The 25,891-nt window shown below is 37.7% G+C and overlaps 1 protein-coding gene and 1 pseudogene across 4 annotated transcripts in view; both read left to right on the plus strand.

The window, feature by feature from the left end:
- Nucleotides 1-9,086, plus strand: part of ZNF527 (zinc finger protein 527) — a 27,930-nt gene extending 18,844 nt beyond the window's left edge. For 3 of the 4 annotated variants that reach the window (XM_073885262.1, XM_025854470.2, XM_073885261.1), the window contains one exon: nt 6,142-9,086. In XM_073885262.1, coding sequence (XP_073741363.1) covers nt 6,142-7,715 — 1,574 coding nt within the window. In that variant the 3' untranslated portion in view covers nt 7,716-9,086. The remainder of the gene's footprint in view (nt 1-6,141) is intronic. The other variant, XM_025854469.2, reaches the window with a different exon arrangement.
- A 9,371-nt stretch (nt 9,087-18,457) lies between these two features.
- LOC112810838 (U4 spliceosomal RNA) lies at nt 18,458-18,562 on the plus strand (annotated as a pseudogene).
- The last annotated feature ends 7,329 nt before the right edge of the window (nt 18,563-25,891 follow it).

Raw genomic sequence — 25,891 nt, forward strand, 5'->3', positions numbered from 1 at the left:
CTCCAGATCTCCACAAAACCTACCCCCTACTTTCACTGAGGCTTTTCTTTGCTTAAATGTCACTTCCTCAGGGAGGCCATCCTGGACCTCCCTATTCAATAGGGCACTCAATAATCACACCTCTGTCCTTTATTTCATTTGCACTGATCTCCAGCATAACAAATCATGATCCATCTAAAGAGGATAGGTCTTTCCCATCATATATTTCAGCACAGCACTGAGTAAAAAAGATAGTAAATGATCTGTAGAGAGATCATATGAAGTAGTTAAGGGAGAGAAGTGGTGAGAGTGCTCATTGGGCTATTTCTGACTCTCTGAGATCCCAAAGTCCCTAAAAATGAGGTGGAATTTCAGGCCTGAGGAGGGTCTTGATCCCAGGACCCCGAGATCATGACCCAAGCCAAAGGTATATGCTCAACTGACTGAGCCACCTAGGTGCCCCTAAGTTGGTTTTTTTTTTTTTTTACTATATATATATTTTTTTATTTGAGTAAACTCCATCATCCTGAATACACCTAGTTGAAGGGAATCTCATGGAAAAAACACATGGAAGGATTTCCATATCAATCTAGAGGCACATTGATTTGGACAGGTGCAATTAGGGACCAGCAGCATTAGGGTTGCCCTATAACATTTTTCCTTTTTTCTTTTTTTAAAGTAATCTTTACACCCAGTGTGGGGCTTGAACTCACGACCCTGAGATCAAGAGTCTCATGCTGTACTGACTGAGCCAGCCAGGCACCCCTTTCCTTTTTCCTTTGAAATAGAAGTAATATGTTAGAAAATATTCAAGCAATTAAAAAATGTATAAAGTAGGAAGTATACTCTTTTCTCAAGATATCATCTAAAGACCTGTATTGTGCATAGTTGGATCTATATCTTTCTAGAATTTCCCTTGCACAAATACACACACACACACGCAATTTTTATATGCATCTATTTACAACTTGCTTTTTTAAAAAAATTTTTAAACTTAGAACATTGTATTGGTTAGGATGTGGAGGAAAAAGGAACCATAGTGTACTGCCAGTAGGAATGTAAACTGGTACAGCTACTGTGGAAAAGTGTAGAGATTCCTCAGAAAATTAAAAATAGAAATACCATATGATCCAATAATTCCACCAGTGAGTACATACCTGAAGAAAACAAACACACTAATTCAAAAGATGTATGCACCCATGTGTTTATTGCAGCATTATTTATAATAGGCAAGATCTGGAAGCAGCCTAAGTATCCATTGATAGACAAACAGAGAAGTAAGATGTGTATATATACACAATGGAATATTACCCAGCTATAAAAAGATGAGATTTTGCTATTTGTGACAACATTGATGGACCTCTAGAGGGTACCTGCTAAGTGAAATAAGACTGAGAAAGACAAATACCATATGACTTTACTCATGTGGAATCTAAATAAAAAAAACAAATGAATAAACAAAATGCAGAATCAGACCTGTAAATATGGAGAACAAATTGATGGTTGTGAGAGGGAAGGGGGGGTAAGGCATGAACTGCAGAGCTCTTTGTTCTCCTCTGCATCCCATAAATTTGTATGCTTCGGGTGTGTTTCTCTTGACATTTCCCCGTAATTAAAGAGAATTTTACAAATCACCTTGGTTGAGTCCTTTCATAGGGATTTTAATGAAAGGAAGGTATAAAATGCAATACTTAGGTCATATTACTGGTCCTAGAATTTTTTTCTTTGGAATTTTCTTTTATATTATTGCTTTTTTTGCCATTCATCCTTTAAAATAATTTAAGTTCAGAGATACAATCCTTGTGGGGTTCTGATTGAAATTGACCTGATACAAATTAAGTTGGGGTAAGCAAGCATGTTTATGTATGTTTTCCTTTTTGGACAGTTATGTCTTACATTTTTGTTTAGTTAAATCTTCTTTGAAAAAAAAAAAAACTCCCTTGAAGTAATTTCATACCATTTCATAGGACCTTTGCAGTGTTTTTGTACACCATACTACCTTCTCTCTTCCAATTACTTGTATACCAATTATAATCTCCACTCATTGCCTTTACTTCAAATTCTCTTATATTGCCTTACCACTTGCAGTCTGGTTCTGCTCCCTCTAATTTGGCTAAATCCAGTTGCCTTTCTTTATTTTTCTATTCATCAGCTTACTGAGATTTGTAAGATATTTCTGACCACTATTCATTTTCTCTGTTTAAAGCTCTATTCTGTTTCTCTCTCCCTTTAACTGACGCCCTATTTTTCTGTTTTTTCCTCGTTCAACCATAACATCTTTGTCATGTTACTTTGCATCTCTGTCCAGTGACATCTAGTAGAACAGTCTGTGATGATGGATATATTCTATATCTGTGCTTTCCAGTATTGTAGTCACTAGCCACATTTGGCTATTGAGCACTTGGAATATGGCTAGGTATTATTGAGAAACTGAATTAAATTTTTTTTTATTTTAACAAATTTAAATTGCCACATGTGGTTAGTGGCTACCATATTGGACAACATAACTCTCTACAGTTTTTTAAAGATGGAGATCCAGTCTATAAGTCTGTGGGTCATTGTTCAGGCTATTCATGGGAACATGAATTCTGGGCTTTGGCAGTAAAGTTTCTTCTTCTTAAGATTTCTCCTTAGGTCCTCTCCTTTTTCCCCAGACTTCCTACTAGAATCTTCTGGGTTTCATGCCAGGAGATTATTTACTTCATCAGGAAGTCTTCCAGTTTGTGTACTGCTCATCAGTTCAGCATGTGGGAGACTCTACAGTCTAGTAAGACCTTTTCCTCTTCCAACTTATACTAACTATGCTTACTACTTTCTGTGCAGTTCTGATTGGATTCCAAAGTTCATCATACTTTGATTTTTAATTTCCATCCATTAATAGATTATAATCAGTTGGAAATTACACATCTCTAATTGTCTGGATATATTTTAACCCCAAAGGGTTTACTTCTCCCATTCTTTGTCTTGCCATTTGACCATCAGTCTATTTCATAATCCCTTTTTGGACATACATGTAATTTCTGAGACTACTAATGGTATAGGCATAAGAATAACTTAATGAATACATATTAATTTGTTTCATTTTATGTTAAGTGTCACTGAATGCATATTAATGAACCAACACTCCTAGATATTTTCTAAATGTATTCTTTTTTTTTTTTTTTAAGATTTTATTTATTTATTTGACAGAGAGAGACAGCGAGAGAGGGAACACAAGCAGGGGGAGTGGGAGAGGGAGAAGCAGGCTTCCCCTTGAGCAGGGAGCCCTATGCGGAGCTTGATCCCAGGACCCTGGGACTGTGACCCGAGCCGAAGGCAGACGCTTAACGACTAAGCCACCCAGGCGCCCCTAAATGTATTCTTTATTCTTATACCATACTTGTAAGGTCACCTCATTTTGCCTACTAAGAAACTGAGGCTCAAGAGTTGGGTTAATCAATTTGTTGATTTGTTAAAGTTAGAATAACTAGGTAGTTAGATGAAGAAGTAGGATTTAAACTCACCTATGACCCCAAACCCTGTGTTGTTTCCACTGTGCCACATGGATGCCCATTTGAGTCTCTTTCACTTTGCCTGAATCCATAACTTCCCTTTTCCCCTCAATCACTGATATGGGTGAACTGTCTGTCTTCTCCTTTTTGCTGAATGCCACCATAATACCTCAATACCATCGACTTCTAGGTATTTCTGGACTCCAATCATTATGAATATGTCTTCCACATATACAGTACTTCCTTCCTGCTCTGTACTTTCCCAGGCTATACTCTCTACTGTTCCCTGGAGTACCCTATATGGAATTCCTTCCCCTATAGTATTCATATGCCTAAGTACAGAGTATCTTTTTTTCCAAGAGTTTTTGGAGCTCCAGGCATCTTAGAATACCTATGTTGGAAAACATCTAGTCTTCTCCCATCAGTCTTCTTTTACTCAGCATTACAGTAGGTATTGTATAAAGCTGCCATTTGCCTGGAGTAGAGAAAAGATTTATTCTTGGTAAGAGGGAATGTAGTGGCCCTGGGTGATGAACATAGGAAAGAAGGTTCTAGGAAAGTTGGTGAGGGAACAATGAATTTCTACCAAAAAAAAAAAAAAGAACAATAGTGTAGACCTAATAGAGGATAAGTGAACAAATCCCTCTCGGGCCTTGGTTAAGATAGAGCCTGAAGTAAAAGAAAATCCATGGCTATGCATAGGTGGGATAGGTAGGGATGAGGCTTTCCTTGGGTGGAGGGTGTATTGCAAAGAAGAAAGGTACAGATGCATAATGTATTCTTCGCTTTTCAACTTGTGCTGACCTGCCCTGGAGGCGACTTTTCTTTTAACAGATGGAATGCTGTTATGGAAAAGACTATATCTAATTAACTGAAAAATGCTAACATGTGCAGTTCTAAAATAATCTCCATGCATATCAAAACATGAAAGTGAGGAGTGCCTGGGTGGCTCAGTCGGTTAAGTGTCTGACTCTTGATATCAGAGTTGTGAGATCCAGCCCTGGGTCAGGCTCTGTGCCAGGCATGGAGCCTGCTTAAGATTTTCCCTCTCCCTCTCCCCCTCCCCTTCCCCCCCACCTCATGCTGTCTCTCTCATTCTCTCTCTCTCTAAAAAACAAAACAAAACATGAAAATGACTGTTACTTGAATAATCACTGCATTTTGGAAGCATGATCATAGCCTTGACAATCAAGCTCAGATTCTCCAGGAATTATTCCTTAACTAAATTAGTGAGTTTTGATCTCTGTTTTTCTGACACTTATACTACTAATAATCTGTATCATATTAACTAGTCCTTTATTATGTGTCATATTGAATTTTTATATGTTCAAGTTTTATCTCCTTAGAGTTTAAAAAAAGAGAGAAGGGGGGCGCCTGGATGGATCTGTTAAGCACCTGACTCTTGATCTCATCTCTGGTCTTGATCTCAGGGTTGTGAGTTTGAGCCCTGTATTGGGCTCTGTGCTGGTTGTGGAGCCTACTTAAAAAAATTTTTTTTAAAGATTTTTTAAATTTATTTGACAGAAACAGAGAGAGTACAAGCAGGGAGAGGGGCAGGCAGAGGGAGAGGGAGAAGCAGGCTTTTTGCTGAGCAAGGACCCCAATGCGGGACTTGATCCCAGGACCCTGGGATCATGACTTGAGCTGAGGGCAGATGCTTAACTGACTGAGCCACCCAGGTGCCCCCCAATTTTTTTTTTAATTAAAAAAAGGAGAGAGAATGGCATATAGTTTTCTTGGGGCACCTGGGTGGCTCAGTCGGTTAAGTGTCTGCCTTTGGCTCAGGTCATGATCATGGAGTCCTGGGATCGAGCCCCGTGTTGGGCTCCCTGCTCAGTGAGGAGTCTGCTTCTCCTCCTGCCCCTCACTCTTCTTGTGTTCTCTCTCTCCCTCACTCTGTCTCTCTGTCTCTCTCAAATAAGTAAAATCTTTAAAAAGAAATAGTTTTCTTTCCATCTTATCTCAACCAATATCCTCTCCTGAAAGTATCATCTATTCTGTAGGCGGCATTTTTCTCTCAATGATGAGCAAAGCTGACCTTCAGATTTCTTCTAGACACTTAACAACAACAACAACAACAACAACAACAACAAAACACAGTAATTTTTTTTCTGGTTCCTGATAAAATCTTAGAAGTTGTTGAGCTTTCTGTCAGCATTCATTCATTTAACAAAATGCTACCATTGTCCTAGGCACTAAATGCAACAGTAAGAAGAACTAGAAGTAAAACATTAATCCCTGCCTTCGTGGAGCTTTTAGTCTTAAAAATAGGACTGGATAGTGTAGAGTGCACTTGAGACTTTAAAGACTAGAGGCAGGGAAACTGTGATTATGATCTAGTCAGTTGTTCTCAACTCCTTATCTTCTCAGCATTTAGCTTTGTCTGCATCTTGATACTCTGCATTTTACCTGTATATTAACGTGTTTGATGCCCTACATTTCCCCTGTAACCTCCTCCCTATCGCCAACACATGTATCTTCCTTTATCAGCTCTCTTCATTCTTTGTTCTTCCTTTGTATTTTTTTCGTATTTGCTTGGTCATATTTGAAAGGTGTCAAAACCATGTGCTTTCTCCCCTCATTCCTCCAATTAAATTCTTCAGTTTCTTCTATAACAGTTTTCTCCTTACAGAGGCAAAAAGGACACATTTGCTTTCTTGATATTTTTCAGACTGGGACTCTTGGTATGAAATCAAGGAATTATCTCCAAAATGGTACATTGATGAAGAGGAAATATCCCAGGGGATGGTAATGGAAAGACTTACAAGTTATGACCTGGAATATTCCAGTTTCAGAGAAGCCTGGAAATATGAGGGTGAATTTGAGCGGCATCAACAAAAGCAGGAGAGGCATTTCAGGCAAGTGACAGCACTTAAGGAAATCTCTGCTGTGAAAAGAGACAATAAATATAATAATTCTGAGAGACGTGTTCTCTTGAAATCAGTACTTTCAACACAAGAGAGAGTTCCCACAGTAGAGCAAGTACATAAATTTGATATTTATGATAAAATGTTTCCCCCAAATTCCATCTTAATTGAACATAAAAGATTACCTGCTGAGAAGGAATCTTTGATAGATAATGAATGTGAAGAATTCAACCAGAACACATACCTTAGTAAAGATATAGGAATTCCTCCTGGGGAGAAACGTTATGAAAGTAATGATTTTTCAAATCTCTTAAGTTTCCACTCATTACTTACTCAACATCAAGCAACTCATTTTGGAAAATTACCGCATGGATTCAATGACTGTGATGATGCCTTTAGCTGTTACTCATTTTTTACTCAACCTCAGAGAATTCACAGTGGAGAGAAACCATTTGTATGCAATGACTGTGGAAAAGCCTTTAGCCATGATTTCTTTCTCAGTGAACATCAAAGAACTCATATTGGAGAGAAACCATATGAATGTAAAGAATGTAACAAAGCTTTCAGACAGAGTGCACACCTTGCTCAACATCAGAGAATCCACACTGGAGAGAAACCTTTTGCATGCAATGAATGTGGGAAGGCCTTTAGCCGTTATGCCTTCCTTGTTGAACATCAGAGAATTCACACAGGAGAGAAACCATATGAATGTAAGGAATGTAACAAAGCCTTCAGACAGAGTGCACACCTCAATCAGCATCAGAGAATTCACACTGGAGAGAAACCCTATGAATGTAATCAATGTGGAAAAGCCTTCAGCAGACGCATCGCCCTTACTCTGCATCAAAGGATTCATACAGGAGAGAAACCCTTTAAATGTAATGAATGTGGGAAGACTTTTGGCTATCGCTCACACCTTAATCAACATCAGAGAATTCATACAGGTGAAAAGCCTTATGAATGCATCAAATGTGGGAAGTTTTTTAGGACTGACTCACAACTTAATCGACATCATAGAATACATAGTGGAGAGAGACCTTTTGAATGCAGTAAATGTGGGAAAGCCTTCAGTGATGCTTTAGTTCTAATTCATCATAAGAGAAGTCATGCAGGAGAGAAACCCTATGAATGTAACAAATGTGGGAAGGCCTTCAGTTGTGGCTCATACCTTAATCAACATCAGAGAATTCATACTGGAGAGAAACCCTATGAATGTAATGAATGTGGGAAGGCTTTCCATCAGATCTTGTCCCTTAGGCTACACCAGAGAATTCATGCTGGAGACAAACCCTATAACTGTAATGAGTGTGGGAATAATTTTAGCTGTGCCTCAGCCCTTAGACGACATCAGAAAATTCATAATAGAGAAACTCTCTGATTATAACAAGTATATGAAAGAAAACATTTAGTCACCACTCAGTCCTTATTAAATAAATATCAGTGAATTCTTTGGTTAATGATTCTATGAATGTAGTAAATATGGGAAAGCCTTCAGTTTATGAGCATCCCCCTTATTTGAAATAGCCTGAATAGTAGACATCTATTACTTTTGGATCTGTTCTATGCCCCATTTGAAACTTACCTCACCCTCAGTGCATATCATTCTGATGAAACTATTAGGGAGAGTAGTGGCTTGGTCATAGGCTGGCCACAGTCTGGTTAATAAGGGAGTGGCAGATGGCCATGTTTGGCCCACTAGAACCCTAGGGGGGTATTGTTATGGATAGTAAGAAAAGATCATTTTTTTTCCTGGAATTGCAAGTTTCACAGATTTAAAGGATTTTTCATGGTTCAGAACTCACCAGTAGCTTTTTTGTCACCACATGAGGAAAGCCTTCCCAAGATCAGTCCAACACAGAGGAAAATGGAGATAAGAGACAAATCTGATGACATTGTTTGACCTTCTGAATTCAATCATGCCTGAAGTCTATACCATCTTTTACTTTTTAATTTTTGTGATCCAATAAATTTTCTTTTTTTGCTTAATTTGAATTGGATTTTTGCCTCTTGGAATTACAGTCCTGATTCATACACCCTATGTTTGCTATACACGTGAGAAAGCCTTAATCTTTTATGGCATAATTATCCTGAGAAACCTTTTGCTAAAACAAGTATATGGAAGTTGAATACACAGCCTTCATAAAGCTGAGAGAATTATTACATTTTATTTGTTGATAAAAATTGATTTGGTATTTATTAGACTTATAATAAGGATGGATTTTTAAAAATTCACCTAGTAAAACTCCTTAACAGGCTTTCCCATAAGGAATTAAAATCACTTGTGGTGGTGACTCACTATAGGCCTTTAAAGAAAGAGTGGCAAGCTAAGAGAATAACGGATCTGTCACATTAATGAATGGCTTCTCATCTTAAAGGAATTATTTGATTTTCTGTTTTCAGTAAGGGTTTAAATATACTGTGTAATAGAATATAATAGAATTGTAAATGAGGTCTTCTTTTGTGGGGAGATTGTAAGCTTGGTTTAAGAAGTTTGTGGATAACAGGGCGCCTGGGTGGCTCAGTCCTCAAGCATCTGCCTTTGGCTCAGGTCATGATTCCAGGGTCCTGGGATCTGGCCCCGCATCGGGCTCCCTGCTCAGCGGGAAGCCTGCTTCTCCCTCTCCCACTCCCCCTGCTTGTGTTCCCTCTCTCGCTGTCTCTCTCTTTCTCTGTCAAATAAATAAATAAAATCTTTAAAGAAAAAAAGAAGTTTATGGATAACTTCTTTGGAACTAGAGATTCAGACAAAGATATTACCAGCAGATAGGATGGGACATTTTCAATTCATGGTAAAAGTAAAACAGTTGGAGCCTAAAATTTTTAGGGCATAAGTTATTACCATTCTTCGGAGTAATGAGGAATATGAGGGTATTATAGGGCAGTATATTCCTATTTTATCTGAGTGGATGTAGAGAGATAAACTGATGATATGGTAATGGAGCCACCTTGAACAGTTAGAATTGTTAGAATCTTGGATATTGTCTGGAAAGCATCTATAAAAACAACAGAACAAATGAACTAGGAAAGAATAAAGGATTTATATATGTGCATGGAGTGAAACAATGACTACTACTCTTATAATTTCTTTATTAGTCAATTTTTACTTATATTAATACAAATCTGAAAATTTCCTAAATATTAAGACAGAATCCCTTGAAACTGAAACTGCAGATTAGGTATGACTCAATACTTCAAACCTTGAACAGAAAAAAATATAATGATTATAAAACACTGCAAAACATACTACATCTAACTAAAATGTCACTTGATATGCTGAAAATCCATGTCATTTCTTTATTCTTATATTTCCTAGATGTCTAGAAAGTTATTTTAATAGTAAGAGTTGAATAATAACTTATTTTGGAAAGCTCCCCAAGGTTATAGTAAACTTGCTAGGCCTAAAGGAAAAAGAGTAATGACTCAGACCAGTGAAGAGTTTGAGTTATTCACTAATTGATTCTGATCTAAGTACGGCACCTGATTTCTTCCTCTAAGGTGACATAAACCCAAGCCACTGATCAGTTCTCTGTTTTTTCAGTTAAACTTCACTTGTAATGTTGGTAAAATCTTATACACCCATGCCTTTAGCACAGGTGTTTGTGCTTTACAATCGGGTGTTTCTCCTCACAAGGAGGTATTAAATTTTATCTGCAACTATACAACCCATTGTCTTATTGCGATATAGTGACTTGATCTCTTAGCATTATTAAAAACTTATGCTTATTATTATCTTATAGTTATTAGGGTTATCTAGAGATTTCCTGTCCTAGGAGATGAGGGTTTGAGTTTGTTCAGTTAATTCTCTTTAGGACATGGACTAATTCGTTTAGAACACACGGGCAAAACCCTTTCCACTTGGTTATTGAGTATGGCCAGTAGTGGTGGAACTGTTGGACTCCTTTTTACTCTGGGTATTTATGCTGCTGAACATATCTCTGCCACGTCAGTTTGTGCAATTTTTGCTTTTCATATTTAAAATTTTTCTTTTATATACTCTTGATTAAGCAGGAGGTGTGTGTGTGTGTTTTATTGAAACATTTTGTGCAGAGTACCTACTGTGTGCCAGGATTTGTTCTAATGTAGACATTGGAAATACAGTAGTGAACTACACAGACAAAAAGCACTGCTTTTTTTTTCAATAGAGCTAATTTCTAGTGAGGAAGACCGACAAAATATATATATAGAAATATATTATGTAAGAGAATAAATTCTAAGGAGAAGATGAAGGAAGAGGCAGGGGACAATGTTGATATTTTAGATTGTATGGCCAGGGAAGGAAGCCTCTTTTGAATTTGACTTTTGATTAAAGAGATGAAAAACCTGGGAAAGGTAAGAGATCTGTCTATACTGCGTATATACACACACACACACACACACATATGCATTTATATGTTTTATATGCCTCTTGGAAAGGTAATCCATATATATATGAATTATATATGTGTCTGTATATGTATATTGCATATATATTTATATATACACATATGTAACCCATACATGTAAATATTAACACTTTGTACCTGCTAAATTCATTCTCATGTATCATTCATTCTGTATTTGTGTATTGCATTTTAACATTTTTCTTTTTAGTCTCAGGAATTCTTGGCCTTTTAAAACTTAATATATTTCAATTAATTATAATGTATATATTGTGATGCTCAAATTGTCAGAGTGAGCCACTGGGGGCCAATTTAGACTGACTTTTTGCTCCCTTGAGCACTGCTCTGACATCTTTGCAAGCATCCTTACTTTCCAGCAATAATAGGATGTTCCAGACCCATCCTCAGTTTTTCTTTGCCCAAATCATGAAGGTAGCTACCTTGCAAGGAATATCGGGAGGGAAAATAACAAGCGTATGCGAAAGGGGTTATGAAATCAGAAATAGAAGTTTCCCTCTTAAGAAAGGAAATAATTTTTCTCAGTTAAAGGTCTTGCTAGCCAGACTTGCAGTCTAAGAAAGAGTAAGTAAGATTGGATCTTCCATTTACACTGTATTTTTGTTTTCTATCATTCCTGTTGCTCAAGAGGAAAAAGATAGCTCAACTCCATGGTAGAGCTTACTTTGATAAGTATACATTAAGCTCACACTAATGAGAATTATATATTAATTATCATTTATAAAACTTGAAATTGTTTCAGGATTTTTGAAACACTGTGGGGTTTTGTTTTGTTTTGTTTTGTTTGTTTTGTTTTTTGGTGGGCAGCAAAGCAAGGTATATTGAGCCATGGTAAGGTGATAGTACAAAGCCACCGAAGAGGGAGGGGACCCAAGAGGGTTGCCCCAAAACACTGTTTTAATAAGTTTAAAATGGCCATTTGAAAGTTGATTATTTAAAGTTGCCTCAACTGATACAAATGAGTCAAAAGGAAATGCCACTAAGCTTCTTTAGATGCGTTATGATTCCACTTGTTCTCTTCTGCCTATAGAAGGTTTTCTTTCTTTTTATTTTATTTTATTTTTAAAATTTTTTTATTATGTTAATCACCATATATTACATCATTAGTTTTTGATGTAGTGTTCCATGATTCATTGTTTGTTCATAACACCCAGTGCTCCATGCAGAATGTGTCCTCTTTAATACCCATCACCAGGCTAACCCATCCCCCTACCCTCCTCCCCTCTAGAACCCTCAGTTTGTTTTTCAGAGTCCATCATCTCTCATGGTTCGTCTCCCCCTCTGACTTACTCCCCTTCATTCTTCCTCTCCTGCTATCTTCTTCTTCTTTTTTCTTAACATATGTTGCGTTATTTGTTTCAGAAGTACAGATCTGTGATTCAATAGTCTTGCACAATTCACAGCGCTCACCATAGCACATACCCTCCCCAATGTCTATCACCCAGCCACCCCGCCCCTCCCACCCCCAACCACTCCAGTAACACTCAGTTTGTTTCCTGAGATTAAGAATTCCTCATATATCAGTGAGGTCATATGATACATGTCTTTCTCTGATTGACTTATTTCACTCAGCATAACACCCTCCAGTTCCATCCACATCGTTGCAAATGGCAAGATCTCATTCGTTTTGATGGCTGCATAATATTCCATTGTGTATATATACCACATCTTCTTTATCCATTCATCTGTCGATGGACATCTTGGCTCTTTCCACAGTTTGGCTATTGTGGACAGGTTTTCTTTCTTTTTAAAAGTTTTTCAGATCTCTCTTCCTGAGCAAACACAAAACAGAGCTTTGTGTGAAATATAAGTAAATTTCCAACCGAGACCTGTGCCCTTTTAGTAGGCACTATTTTTGGATGCTAGGACTTTGCATGAATTTTGGGCAAAATTGCTGCCATTATGATTGGGCTCCTTTTATAGACAGCTGGAAAAAATGTTTCCTTTTTTGAATTTGATTTCACATTGGTTTCAAGTTCCTACTTAGCATATTAATTTGCTGTACCCTACTAAGATTTTCTACTTTGTCCACAAAACTCAATACAGAGAGGTTATGTGGTGGAGAAAAGCAGATTCTTTGAAGCCATGAGGTGAGGATACTTTAGTGACAGAGAAATGACTCACCATCCTGGTCAGCTTTCTTAAAGGCATCTGCATGTTAATTCATCACATATTCTTCCAGAAAAAGTAGTGAAAGTATCTGCTATTTTGATTATTGGCACAAGTAGGGGTGTTGGAGTTAGACCTTCATATGGATGTCAACTCTTTTAGGAGAAACTGAAAAGTGATTATACTTCTTTCAAGCTTAGTTTAGTTATTATAAAACTAAAGTAAAACTTCCAGACTTTTGTTTTTGTAAGGATTATTTGAAAGAATGTAATATATGTAACATTTAACATGACATTGATTAATCATGAAATCAAGCCGGAAGTTTAATTGCATGCCCGAAAGCCAGCTGTTCATGTGAGACAGAACTGTAAATTCAGCTCCTGTGAATTTGCAGCTTCAGAGTCTCAGCGGCTGTCTGGATATTTAAGGCTGTTAGGACTCTGTCTTCTATTAAGACAGAGGCCAGTAAGTTATGGCTCTTGGTTTTTTAAATCTCCATTTATATTTTTGGACTTCAATTCATAGTGCATTATCAAAATTGTTTAGTCCAACACTCATTTCTTGGTTTATTTTTTCCCAAATAATTCCCAATTCCTATTCTCCCCCATAGGCATGCACACAGGATGCATCCTTAAATGTGTGTGTGTGTATATCCCTTATAAAATCAGTCATATATTGTATGTTTGAAATTTATATTAATGGTATTATGCTAAAAGTGTCATTTTTTTCTACTCAACACTTTGTTTTTTTGTGTTTTTTTTTAAGTTTTTCATTTTAATTCCAGTATAGTTAACATACAGTATTATATTAGTTTCAGGTGTCCAATACAGTGATTCAGCACTTCTATACATGACTCAGTGCTCATCATGATAAGTATACTCTTTAATCCCCATCACCTATTTCACCCATTCCCTGCCCCCTACCTCCCCTTTGGTGATCATCAGTTTGTTCTCTATAGTTAAGAGTTTGTCTCTTGGTTTGTCTCTCTCTCTTTTTTTCTTTTGCTCATTTGTTCTGTTTCTTAATTTCCACATATGAGTGAAGTCATATAGTATTTATCTTTCTCTGATTGACTTATTTCACTTAGCATTATACTCCCTAGCTCTATTCATGTTGCAAATGGCAATATTTCTTTCTTTTTATGGCTGGATAATATTCTATTGTGTGTGTTTATTCATCTATCACTGGACACTGGGACTGCTTCCATATTTTGGTTATTGTAAATAGTGCTGCAATAAACATAGGGGTGCATGTATCCCTTTAAATTAGTGTTTTTGTATTTTGGGGGTAAATACCTAGTAGTGTGATTACTGGATTGTAGGGTAGTTCTATTTTTAATTTTTTGAAGAACCTCCATATTGTTTTCCACAGTGGCTGCACCAGTTTACATTCCCACCAACAGTGCAGGAAGGTTTCTTTTTCTCCACATCCTTACCAACACTTGTTATTTTTTGTGTTATTTTAGCCATTCTGACGGGTGTGAGCTGATATCTCATTGTAGTTTTGGTGTGCATTTCCCTGATGATGAGTAGTGTTAAGTATCTTTTCATGTGTCTGTTTTCAGTATCTTTTCATCTGCTTGTCTATCTTTGGAGAAATGTCTGTTCATGTCTTCTGCCCATTTTTAAATTAGATTATTTGCCTTTTGGTTGTTGAGTTGTATTAGTTCTTTGTATATTTTGGATACTAACCCTTTATTGAATAGTCATTTGCAAATATCTTCTTCCAGTTTTTTTTTTTTTTTTAACTTTAAGTAGGCACCATGCCCAGTGTGGGGCTTGAACTCATGGCCTGAGATCGAGAGTCACATACTCTACCAACTGAGGCAGCTAGGTGCCCCTTATCTTTTCCCACTTAGTAGGTTACCTTTTAGTTTTGTTGATTTATTTTTTCTGTGCAGAAGCTTTTTATTTTGATGTAGTCCCAATAGTTTATCTTTGCTTTTATTTCCCTTGCCTCAGGAGACATATCTAGAAAAATGCTATGGCTGATGTCAGAGAAATTACTGTCCATGCTCTCTTACAGGATTTTTATTGTTTCAGTTTCAAGTCTTACATTTAGGTCTTTAACCCATCTTGAGTTTATTTCTGTGTATGGTGTAAGAAGGTGGTCCAGTTTCATTCTTTTGCATTAGCTGTCCAGTTTTCCCAACACCATTTGTTGAAGAGACTTTTTCCTATTGCATATTCTTGCTTCTTTTGTTGAAGATTGACCATATAATTGTGGGTTTATTTCCGGGTTTTCTATTCTGTTCTATTGATCTGTGTCTGTTTTTATGACAGTACCATACAGTTGTGATTACTACAGCTTTGTAATATAACTTGGGGTCTGGAACTGTGATGCCACCAGCTTTGCTTTTCTTTTTCAACATTCCTCTGGCTATTTGGGGTCTTTTGTGGTTCCATACACGTTTTAAGATTGTTCTAGCTCTGTGAAAAAGGCTTTTGGTATTTTGATAGGGATTGCATTAAATCTGTAGATTGCTCTGGGTAGTGTAGACATTTTAACAATATTTGTTCTTCCAATCTATGAGCATAGAATGTCTTTCCGTTTGTGTCATATTGAATTTCTTTCATCAGTTTTTTATAGTTTTTGGAGTATAGGTCTTTCACCTCTTTGTTTATTCCTAGATATTATTTTTGGAGCAATTGTTAATGGGATTGTTTTCTTAATTTCTCTTTCTGCTGCTTCATTATTAGTGTATAGAAATAAAACATTTCTTTTTTTTAAAAAAAGATTATTTGAGAGAGAATGTGTGTGAGTGGCGGGGAAGGGCAGAAGGAGAGAAATCAAGCAGACTCTGTGCTGAGCACGGAGCCCTATGCGGGGCTTGATCTCATGACCCTGAGATCATGACCTGAGCTGAAATGAAAAGTCAGATGTTCAACCTACTGAGCCACCCAGGTGCCCCAGAAATGTAACAGATTTCTGTACATTGATTTTGTATCCTGCGACTTTACTGAATTCATTTATCAGTTCTAGTAGGTTTTCTTTGGTAGACTCATTAGGGTTTTCTATATATAGTATCTTGTCATTTGCAAATAGTGAAAGTTTTACTTCTTCCTTACCAACTTGGATGCCTTTTATTCCTTTTTGTTGTATCTTGCTGTGGTTAGGACTTCCAGTACTATGTTGAATAAAAGTGGTGAGGGCGCCTGGGTGGCTCAGTTGGTTAAGCGACTGCCTTTGGCTCAGGTCATGATCCCGGAGTCCCGGGATCGAGTCCCGTTTCGGGCTCCCTGCTCAGCGGGGGACCCTCCCCCCTCTCATGTGCTCTCTCTCTCTCAAATAAATAAATAATAAATAAAATCTTTTAAAAAAAGGTGGTGAGAGAGGATATCCTTGTCTTGTTCTTGACGTTAGGGAAAAGCTCTCAATTTGCCCCCATTTAGTATGATGTTCACTGTGGGATTTTCATATAAGGCCTTTATTATGTTGAGGTATCTAAACCTACTTTGTTGTGAGGGTTTTATCATGAATAGATGTACTTTGTCAAAGGCTTTTTCTGTGTCTATTGAAATGATCATATGGTTTTTTATGCTTCCTCTATTGATGTGAGGTATCATGTTGATTGATTTGCAAGTATTAAACCACCCTTGCATCCTGGGAATAAATCCCACTTAATTGTGGTGGATGATGTTTTTAATGTATTGTTGGATTCAGTTTGCTGGTATTTTGTTGAGAATTTTTTCATCTATATTCATTGAGATATTGGCCTGTAGTGCTCTTTTTTTGTGGTGTCTTTATCTGGTTTTAGTATCAGAGTAATGCTGGCCTCATAGAATGAATTTGGAAGTTTTTCTTTCTCTTCTATTTTTGGAATATTTTGAAACTAGGTATTAACTCTTATTTTTTTTAAAGATTTTATTTATTTATTTGACAGAGAGAGACACAGCGAGAGAGGGATCACAAGCAGGGGGAGTGGGAGAGGGAGAAGCAGGCTTCCCGCGGAGCAGGGAGCCCGATGCAGGGCTCGATCCCAGGATCCTGGGATCATGACCTGAGCCAAAGGCAGATGCTTAACGACTGAGCCACCCAGGCGCCCCTTAACTCTTCTTTAAATGTTTGGTAGAATTCACCTGTGAAGCCAGCTGGTCCTAGACTTATATTTGTTGGGAGTTTTTTGATTACTGAGTCAATTTCTTTGCTGGTAATTAGTCTGTTCAAATTTTCAATTTCTTCCTGCTTCAGTTTTGGTAGGTTATATGTTTCTAGGACTTCATCCGTTTCTTCTAGGTTGTCCACTTTGTTAGCATATAATTTTTCACAATCTAATAATTGCTTGTATTTCTGTAGTGTCGGTTATTATTTCTCTTCTTTCATTAATGATTTTATTTTCATCCTCTTGTTTTGTTTTGTGTGTTTTTTTTGTTTGTTTGGTTTTTGGTTTTTTGTTTTTTGTTTTTGATGAGTCTGGCTAGAGGTTTATCAATTTTGTTGATCTTTTCAAAGAACCAGCTCCTGGTTTCAGTGATCTGTTCTATTGTTTTTTTAAGTTTTATATCATTTATTTCTGCTTTTTTTAAAGATTTTTTCTTTATTTATTTGAAAGACGAGAGAATGAGAGAGAGAGAGCACATGAGAGGGGGGAGGGTCAGAAGGAGAAGCAGACTCCCTGCTAAGCAGGGAGCCCGATGTGAGACTCGATCCCGGGACTCCAGGATCATGACCTGAGCCGAAGGCAGTTGCTTAACCAACTGAGCCTCCCAGGCACCCTCATTTATTTCTGCTTTAATCTTTATTTTCTTCCTTCTAGTTTTGGGTTTTGTTCTTCTTTTCTAGTTCCTTTAGGTGTAACATTAGGTTGTTTGAGATTTTTATTGCTTCTTGAGGTAGGCCTGTATTGCTATAAACTTCAACTTAGAATCACTTTCACTGAATCCCAGATATTTTGGACCATTGTATTTTCATTTTCATTTGTATCCATGTAATTTTTTATTTCTTCTTTGATTTCTTAGTTGACCCATTTATTGTTTAGTAGCATGTCATTTAGCTTCCATGTATTTGTGCTCTTTCCACATTTTTTCTTGTGGTTGATTTCTAGTTTCATAGCATTGTGGTCAGAAAAGATGCATGAGGGATGCCTGGGTGGCTCAGTCGGTTAAGCCACTGCCTTAGGCTCAGGTCGTGATCTCAGGGTCCTGGAATTGAGTGCCACATCGGGCTCCTTGCTCAGCAGGGAGCCTGCTTCTCCCTCTGCCTGCCACTCCCCCTGCTTGTGCTCTCTCTCTGATAAATAAAATCATAAAAAAAAGAAAAGATACATGGTGTGACTTCAATCTTTTTGAATTTTTTGAGAAGGTTTTGTGGCCTAATATGTAATCTATTCTGGAAAATGTTCCATGTGCATTTGAAAAGAATGTGTATTCTGCTGTTTTAGGATGGAATCTTCTGAATATATCTGTTAAATCCATCTGGTCCAGTGTGTCATTCAAAGTCACTATTTCCTTCTTGATTTTCTGTTTGGATGATCTGTTCATCAGTGTAAGTGGGGTGTTAAAGTCCCTTACTATTATTATATTACTATCAATTATTTCCTTTATGTTTGTTATTGTTTTATGTATTTGGGTGCTCCCATGTTGGGTTCATAAATATTTACAATTGTTATATCTTCACCTTTGCGCAGTGGCAGTATCGTAGCCAGTGAGGTTTATCCGAGGCGCGATTACTGCTAATTGAAAACTTTTCCCAAGACAATTGTTATATCTTCTTGTTGGAGTCTCCCCTTTATGATGATATAGGTCCTTGTCTCTTGTTATGTACAGTGTTTGTTTTAAGTCTATTTTGTCTGATATCAGTAATGCTATCCTTTCTTTGGACATCCATTTACTCTACATGGGTTTTAGATCTATCGTGTTCCTCTGTGCATAGTCATCTAATGCTATTCATCACTTCTAACACTTGCATAGTAACTAATAGTATATATTTACTATGTTTTATTTATTCTTTTCCACCTGAAGTGATGGATACAACTACTGGCTTTCACAAGCAACATCCTAGTATGTATCCCTTGCAGACCTGCACTAGATTAGAATACTTACCCTGGAATATTGCACCTGTTTTTTCACACAATTTTACTAGGTAGGTACAACCAGATTACTTTCTAGAGTGGCTGTATCTGTTTACATTCTCACCAGCAGCACCTCTTTCTATGTGCTGGTAAACACTTGATATTATCTTCCTTGGATGTTTTTGATTTGCATTGTTATTATTGACTACTGGTGAGTTGGAGCATATCTCCATATACTTCTCAGTCATTTGGACTCTATCAAGTGTTTTTTTTCTTACCTTGTTTGTCTCCCATCAAATATACCATCAAATCCAATCATAAAAGTTTGGTTAAAATTTACTTGTAAATCCATCTGGGCTCTAGGCATTGTCTTCTGAGGAGATGTTTCTATACCATTTCAAATTATTGGGTTTATTAAATTTTTCTGTTTCTTATGCCAGTTTTGGTATTTTTTTAAAGAAATGTGTTCATGTATCTAGGTTGTCAAATTTGTTTGCAAATAGTCATTCATAAGATTCTTTTATTCCTCTTCTAACTTCATTTGGTTTCTTACTCATTTTCTTATTTGCATCTTTGTACTTGTTATCAGCCTTGACAAAGGTTGATATAACTTATTGATCATTGATTTAAAAAAAAACTATCTTTTGGTTTTGCTATCCTTTTATCTCTCCTATTCTGTATTGATTTCTGCCTTTTATGTTTATAATTTAATTCTTGTTTGAGTGTGCTCTGTTCCTACACTTTTGAGTTGAGAATTTATTTTTTGTGGGGTTTTTTTTGTTTTTTTTTAAGATTTTATTTATTTATTTGACAGAGAGACACAGTGAGAGAGAGAGCACAAGCAGGGGGAGTGGGAGAGGGAGAAGCAGGCTTCCCGCTGAACAGGGAGCCAGATGCGGGGCTTGATCCCAGGACCCTGGGACCATGACCTGAGCCAAAGGCAGACGCTTAATGACTGAGCCACCCAGGCACCCCAGTTTTTTGTTTTTCTTGATAAATGTACTTGAAGCTGCACTACTACCCTCTACTACATAGGTTGTGTCCTACAATTTTGGCAGTTAGTGTTTTCACTGTTAATCATTTCCATGTTTTGTAAATTACTTTAGGTGTTCTTTTTTTTTTAACAGCAAAATTAAGTTTATTTGGGAATAATAGAGAATTGCAATTCAGGACAAGCAAGCTATGGCAAAATCATGGGCAAGTCCTAGGTGGTCTTCTTTAACTCAGAAGTCTTGACTATCTTTTTGTTATTTGTTTCTGATGCTACTACATTATGTCAGACATTTATATTGATTCTTTGGAATTGAATGATTCAATGGAATTGAATGAGGCTCAATTTTCATAACTGTTACAGGTATATTCAAAAAGTATATCCTTTCTGAGCTTTTTGGGTGTAAATTTCAAGTCTTTTAGGTTGAGGTATCAATCTATTGGGTCTTTATCAATCTGGTAGGTGGAAAATGATAACCAAGTATAGTTTTCATTTGCTTTTTTCTTATTGTGATTAAGTTTGGGTTTCTTTTCTGTGAACTGTCTCTATCTTTTGCTCAACATTCAATTACAAAGTAACATTTTACTAATATTTTAAGGAAATCACCTTATGATTCACAAATATTTTTTCCAATTTACTATTTTTTGGAATTTGTTTAGGGTCCTCTTTTGCCATGGAAAATGATTTTTATGTTATCTAATTTACGAGTATTTTCTTTTAAGCCTTCCGAATTTTTATTCATATAAAAAAGGCCCTCTGCATCTTGAGATAATTTTAAAATGGTCCCATGATTTCTACTGTTAACTTTTGCTTTCATTTTTTTACATTAAAGTTTTTTGTGCAAGAATCTAATTTTGCCACTATGTTATACTCCATTTCTCAGCACCATTTACAAATAATCCATCTTTTCCTACTTATTTGAAATGTCACCTTTAGCATATACCAAATTACCACACGTATTTGGGTACATTCATGTAATTCCTATTCTGTTGCATTAATTTGTCAAGTCTACCATCTCTAATTATTTTGATATTGCTGGGTATAATTGTGAATTTGTCTATTTCTCTTTTTCAGTTCTAGCAGTTTTTGCATTATGTGTTTTGAAGCTCTTGCAGGAAATGGCCAACATTTGGGATTGTTACACTCTTTTTTTATTTCTTAATTACATTGCTATCTATTTATCTATCTATCTACCTATCTATCCATCCATCATCTATCTGTTATGACCAGATAGGGTATATTACAAGGATGCAAGCCTAGATCAGTCAATATCTGGGAATTTGTCAACCTTTAACAATATAATTCATAATAATATGGAGCTTGTAAACATAAAGTAAAAGAGAAACCCTACAGGATTATGTAAATAGAAACCAAAATTTTGATAAAATTTGGCAGCTCTAATACACTTCTTTTTTTAAATTTTTAAATTTTTTTAAAGTAGGCTCCATGCCCAGCATGGGGCTTGAACTCATGACCCCAAGATCAAGAGTTGAATGTTCCACTGACTGAGCCAGCCAGGCACCCCTAATACACTTCCTTTTTTAAATCTTTTTTTTTTTTTCTGTAGTGTATGGTTGGTTTTTTTGTTTTGTTTTGTTTGTTTTTTTGCAGGAGGTATAGTTGACACACAATGTTACATTAGTTTCAGGTGTACAACATAGTGATTCAACAGGTTTATACATATTATGCTATATTCACCACAAGTGTAGCTACCATCTGTCTCCATACATTACAATGTCATTGACTATATTCCTTATGCTGTTTCTTTTATTCTTGTGATTTATTCATTCCATATTGGAAGCCTGTATCTCTTACTCCCCTTCACCCATTTTCCCTCCCCCCTCCCATCTGATAACCATCAATTCTCTGTATTTATGGGTCTGATTCTGCTTTTTTTTGTTTATTCATTTGTTGTTGATTGTTATGTACTTTTAATCGATCCTGTTATCATTATAAAACAATTTTCTTTGTCCCTGGTAATATTTTTGTTCCCAAATCTATTTTGTCTGATATTAATATACCCACTTTAGCTTTTTTTAATTAGTATTAGCATAGCCTATCTTTCCCCATCTTTTTACTTTTAACCTATTTGTATCTTTCTCTTTCTTTTTTCAAGTAAGCTCTACACCCAAAATGGAGCTTGAATTTACAGTCCAAGACTAAGAGTCATGCTCTTCCAACTGAGCCAATCAGGCATCCCTGTGTCTTTCTATTTAAACTGGGTTTCTCATAGGCAGCATATAATTTGTTTTTAAATTTTTTTTTAAATTCAGTCTGAAAATCTCTGCTGCTTAATTGGGGTGTTGAGACCACTCACATTTTAAGAATAATTTATTGAGGTGAAATTCACATAATACGAAATTAGCCATTTTTAAGTGAACACTTGGCAGCATTTAATACATTCACAATGTTGTGCAACCACCATTTCTCTCTAGGTCCAAAACATTTCCATCATTCCAAAGTAAAATTCCTTACCTATTCAGCAATTTCTCCCCATTCTCCTCTCCCCTCATAACCTGTCAACCACTAAACTGCATTCTATCTCTATTGATTTATCTATTTTGGATATTCCATATAGATGGAACCATACAATATATGATCTTTTTGTATCTGGTTTCTTTAGCATAATGGTTTGCAGGTTCATTCATGTAAGCATTATCTGTACTTCATTCCTTTTTATGGTTGAATAATATTCCACTGTATGCAAATACCACATTTTGTTTATCTGGTAATATGTCGGCAGAGATTTGGGATAGTTATACCTTTAGTCCACTGTGAATAGTACTGCTATGAACATGCATGTACATGTACTTCTTTTCAGTTCTTTGGGGCATATGCCTAGGAGAATTATTGAGTCATATGGTTATTTTGTACTTAACTTTCTGAGGAACTGCCAACTGTTTTCTTTTTTTTTTTTTTTTTTTTTTTTGCCAACTGTTTTCTAGAGTGGCTGAGCATTTTAGATTCCCAGTGGCACTGTTCAGTGGTTCCAGCTTCTCCACACCCTCACTAATGCTTACTTTCCTTTTTTAGATTAAGCCATCCTAATGGATGTGAATTGGTACATCATGTGGTTTTGATTTGCATTTCCCTAATGACTAATGATGTTAAATATCTTTTCCTATATTTGTTGGCCATTTGTATATCTTTTCTGGAGGAATGTCTATTCAAGTCCTTGTCCAGATTTTAACTGGGCTGTTTATCTTTTTGTCAAGTCTTAAAGAGTTCTTTATATATACTGGATACCAGACCCTATTGTATATAAAAATTTGCAAAGATTTTTCTCCCATTCTGTAGGTTATCTTTTCATATTCTTGATAATGTCCTTTAATGCACAGAAGTTATTAATTTTTATTAAGTCTAATTTATGTGACCACTGAGATGGAAGCAATAGGGATGATTGTCATTTCTGTGCCTGCTTTCTCTGACCTATTGGCGGGGAGGTAATGGGAATTTTAACATCCCCTTTCGCCCCAAAGATGGAAATTTCTTGTTCAGGGAAGCAGAACTATCCCATCAGTCTTTGACTGCTCCTACCTAGACTCTTATATGAGGGAGAAATAAATATATGATATTTACATCACTGTGTTTTGGGGTCTTTATTCTATCAGTTTAATCTGTACCCTACCTTATACAACCCCAGTGTGCCATACAAATATTACCATTTTCTGTTTGTGCTATGATGAAGGTTGGAAATCACCATGACTTGGATCACTTCTTTGTCCCTTTTGCTAGCACCTTCTCCTCAGTTTCATCAAGGGGGAAATCCTTTCCCTCCTACCCATCCAGGTAGGGATATAGATTGGATACCCCCAATTCTTGCAGAAAAATTGGGCATATAGTGGGTGTTGGCCATAGGAAGCCACTGCCTTGCTTTGGGTGGCACCTGGGGTAAAGCTTAGTGAGCCTCAGTGCTGGAAGTCCCAGGATGGCCCCACCCACAACCCCTCAGGATCCCAGCACCCATGAAAAACTGTGCCTGCATCATGGGTTGCCCTGGCATAGTGTGTTTCCTCAAGTGTTGCTTTTCTAGCTGGGCGACAGGAGTTTTGCCTCCTCCAAGACAGACACCTTTCATTGTTTCTGCAGCCCTCACAAATCTTTATCCTGGTCTGAGATGAACAGTGATACCAGGGAAACCGAGCCTCCCAAAGGTTATCTCCACGCCTCTGAGCTAGGTTATAAGGCTGCCAAAATTAACGTGAACTGCCTGCCGGCTTCTTGGTTCACTAGTACCTTTGGACAAGCATCACTAGAGCGCTTCTCTCCCAAGAGTAGCCCCCCCCCGCCAAGGGCTGCCAGACAACAGCACCTCCGGGCTGCGTTGGTGGGGGAGGAGTCCATAGAACTGTTCCTCTTACATCCTTTGGAGCTTGTTCCTTTCTACTTCTGATTTCGGTGCCCTTCATCCACTCCCTCCGCTAGTACCCCTTCTCCTGTGCAAAAACACCGCTTGAGGCCAAGCCCTAGCTCGGCGGGCTGGAACCGGAAGCGGAGGAGATTTGGCCCTGGGTCTTACTCTGCCCACCACCTGCGCGGGTTAGATTACTCGGAGCACCTGCTTCTCGCTCCTGAACTAGGAGCCCCAGAGTCCTTCGCGCAGGATCTGTTCCAGCCTTCCCTCGCAACTACGCTTCCCAGAGACCACCGGGGCCCGATTGGGTCTTATGACGCACGTGGCAGCGTCCGTGCCTGGCCTTTCTTAGGGTGAGAGGGGTGGGCGGCTGATTCTTGTTTCTGTCGGTTGCGTCGGGGGGTAATCGGCGGTGCTTCTCTCCCGCGGCGCCCTAGGTAGTGCGGCACGGTGCCTTCTCACCCCCTGTTCTGGAGAGAAAGTTGTGAACTCAATCTCCTAGAGCCTAAGGCAAGTTCCGTGGAAAAATGCAGCCATTTTGACCAGGGATGTGGGCTCTCGGGTGTCTGAGGGACGCAACCCCAGCCTTTTGGGGTTTTTTGGGGGGGCTGAAGAATCTTGTGTATCAGGGGCCAGAGAAGGAAGCTTGCTTCCTTTGTTTCAAATGAGTTTCAAATCATGTGTCTGGAAGCTAGAAGTCTTCTGTCTCCTTTTTCTTCCTCCAGTCCTATGGAACTCGGTACTACTCACCAGAGGAGCCTGAGGGAAGAAGTTTGCACCACTTAAGCCTTAAAATCATGGCCCAGATGAATTGCTATCTTCCTTCTTTCCTCTAAACGCCATCTTGTTTTTCATGACTTATTTTGTCTAAAGTTTGCTATCCTAACAGGCTCTCTTGGCAATTGGTCTTCAGTTCTTCCTATTGCAAGAATTGAATAGTGGGCGAGAGGGCTAAAGAAATGTTCTCAAATAACCCACTTCCCACTCTTATGATCTCTTCCCTCCCCGCTCTCTCTTCATGTATTTACTCAGGAAATTATTCCACACATCCAGGGAACTCAGTGCTCTGCACAGCTCTGATGGTGCAGAAATACGTGTCTTGGAGGGAATTAGAAAGCTTTGCAACCTGTGGTGTCATCTGGAATATTGACCAGCCTATAAGGCACAGGAACTGGCCAGCCAGAAAGACAGGTCAGAGATGGAGCAAGGCCTTGGTAGCCACCTCATAGATCTGATATTAACCCTTGGTTTCAAGATTGAGGGGAAATGGGGAAAGGGATTTGAATAGTTCAGTTTGGAGGGTGGTTGGTGTAGGAGGTGTTTACCAATCATTTTATCAATCCATAAGGCTCTAAGACTGACACATTCTCTACGCATTTTAACATTTCTGAAATTGAGATGCCTTTTTATCAACCAATGGTATACTCAACTTGATGAAATACAGTAACATTGCCTACATCATACATAGCAGTTTTTTTTTTTTTTTATTTAGTTATTTTGAGAGAGAGAGAATGAGAGATAGCACGAGAGGGAAGAGGGTCAGAGGGAGAAGCAGACTCCCTGCCGAGCAGGGAGCCCGATGCGGGACTCGATCCCGGGACTCCAGGATCATGACCTGAGCCGAAGGCAGTCGCTGAACCAACTGAGCCACCCAGGCGCCCCCATACATAGCAGTTTTTAAGGCCAGAGGGGA

This window comes from Callorhinus ursinus, unplaced genomic scaffold (genome assembly GCF_003265705.2).
Source record: "Callorhinus ursinus isolate GAN/ISIS: 27379988/994484 unplaced genomic scaffold, GSC_fseal_2.0 scaffold61, whole genome shotgun sequence".
Classification (NCBI taxonomy): domain Eukaryota; kingdom Metazoa; phylum Chordata; class Mammalia; order Carnivora; family Otariidae; genus Callorhinus; species Callorhinus ursinus.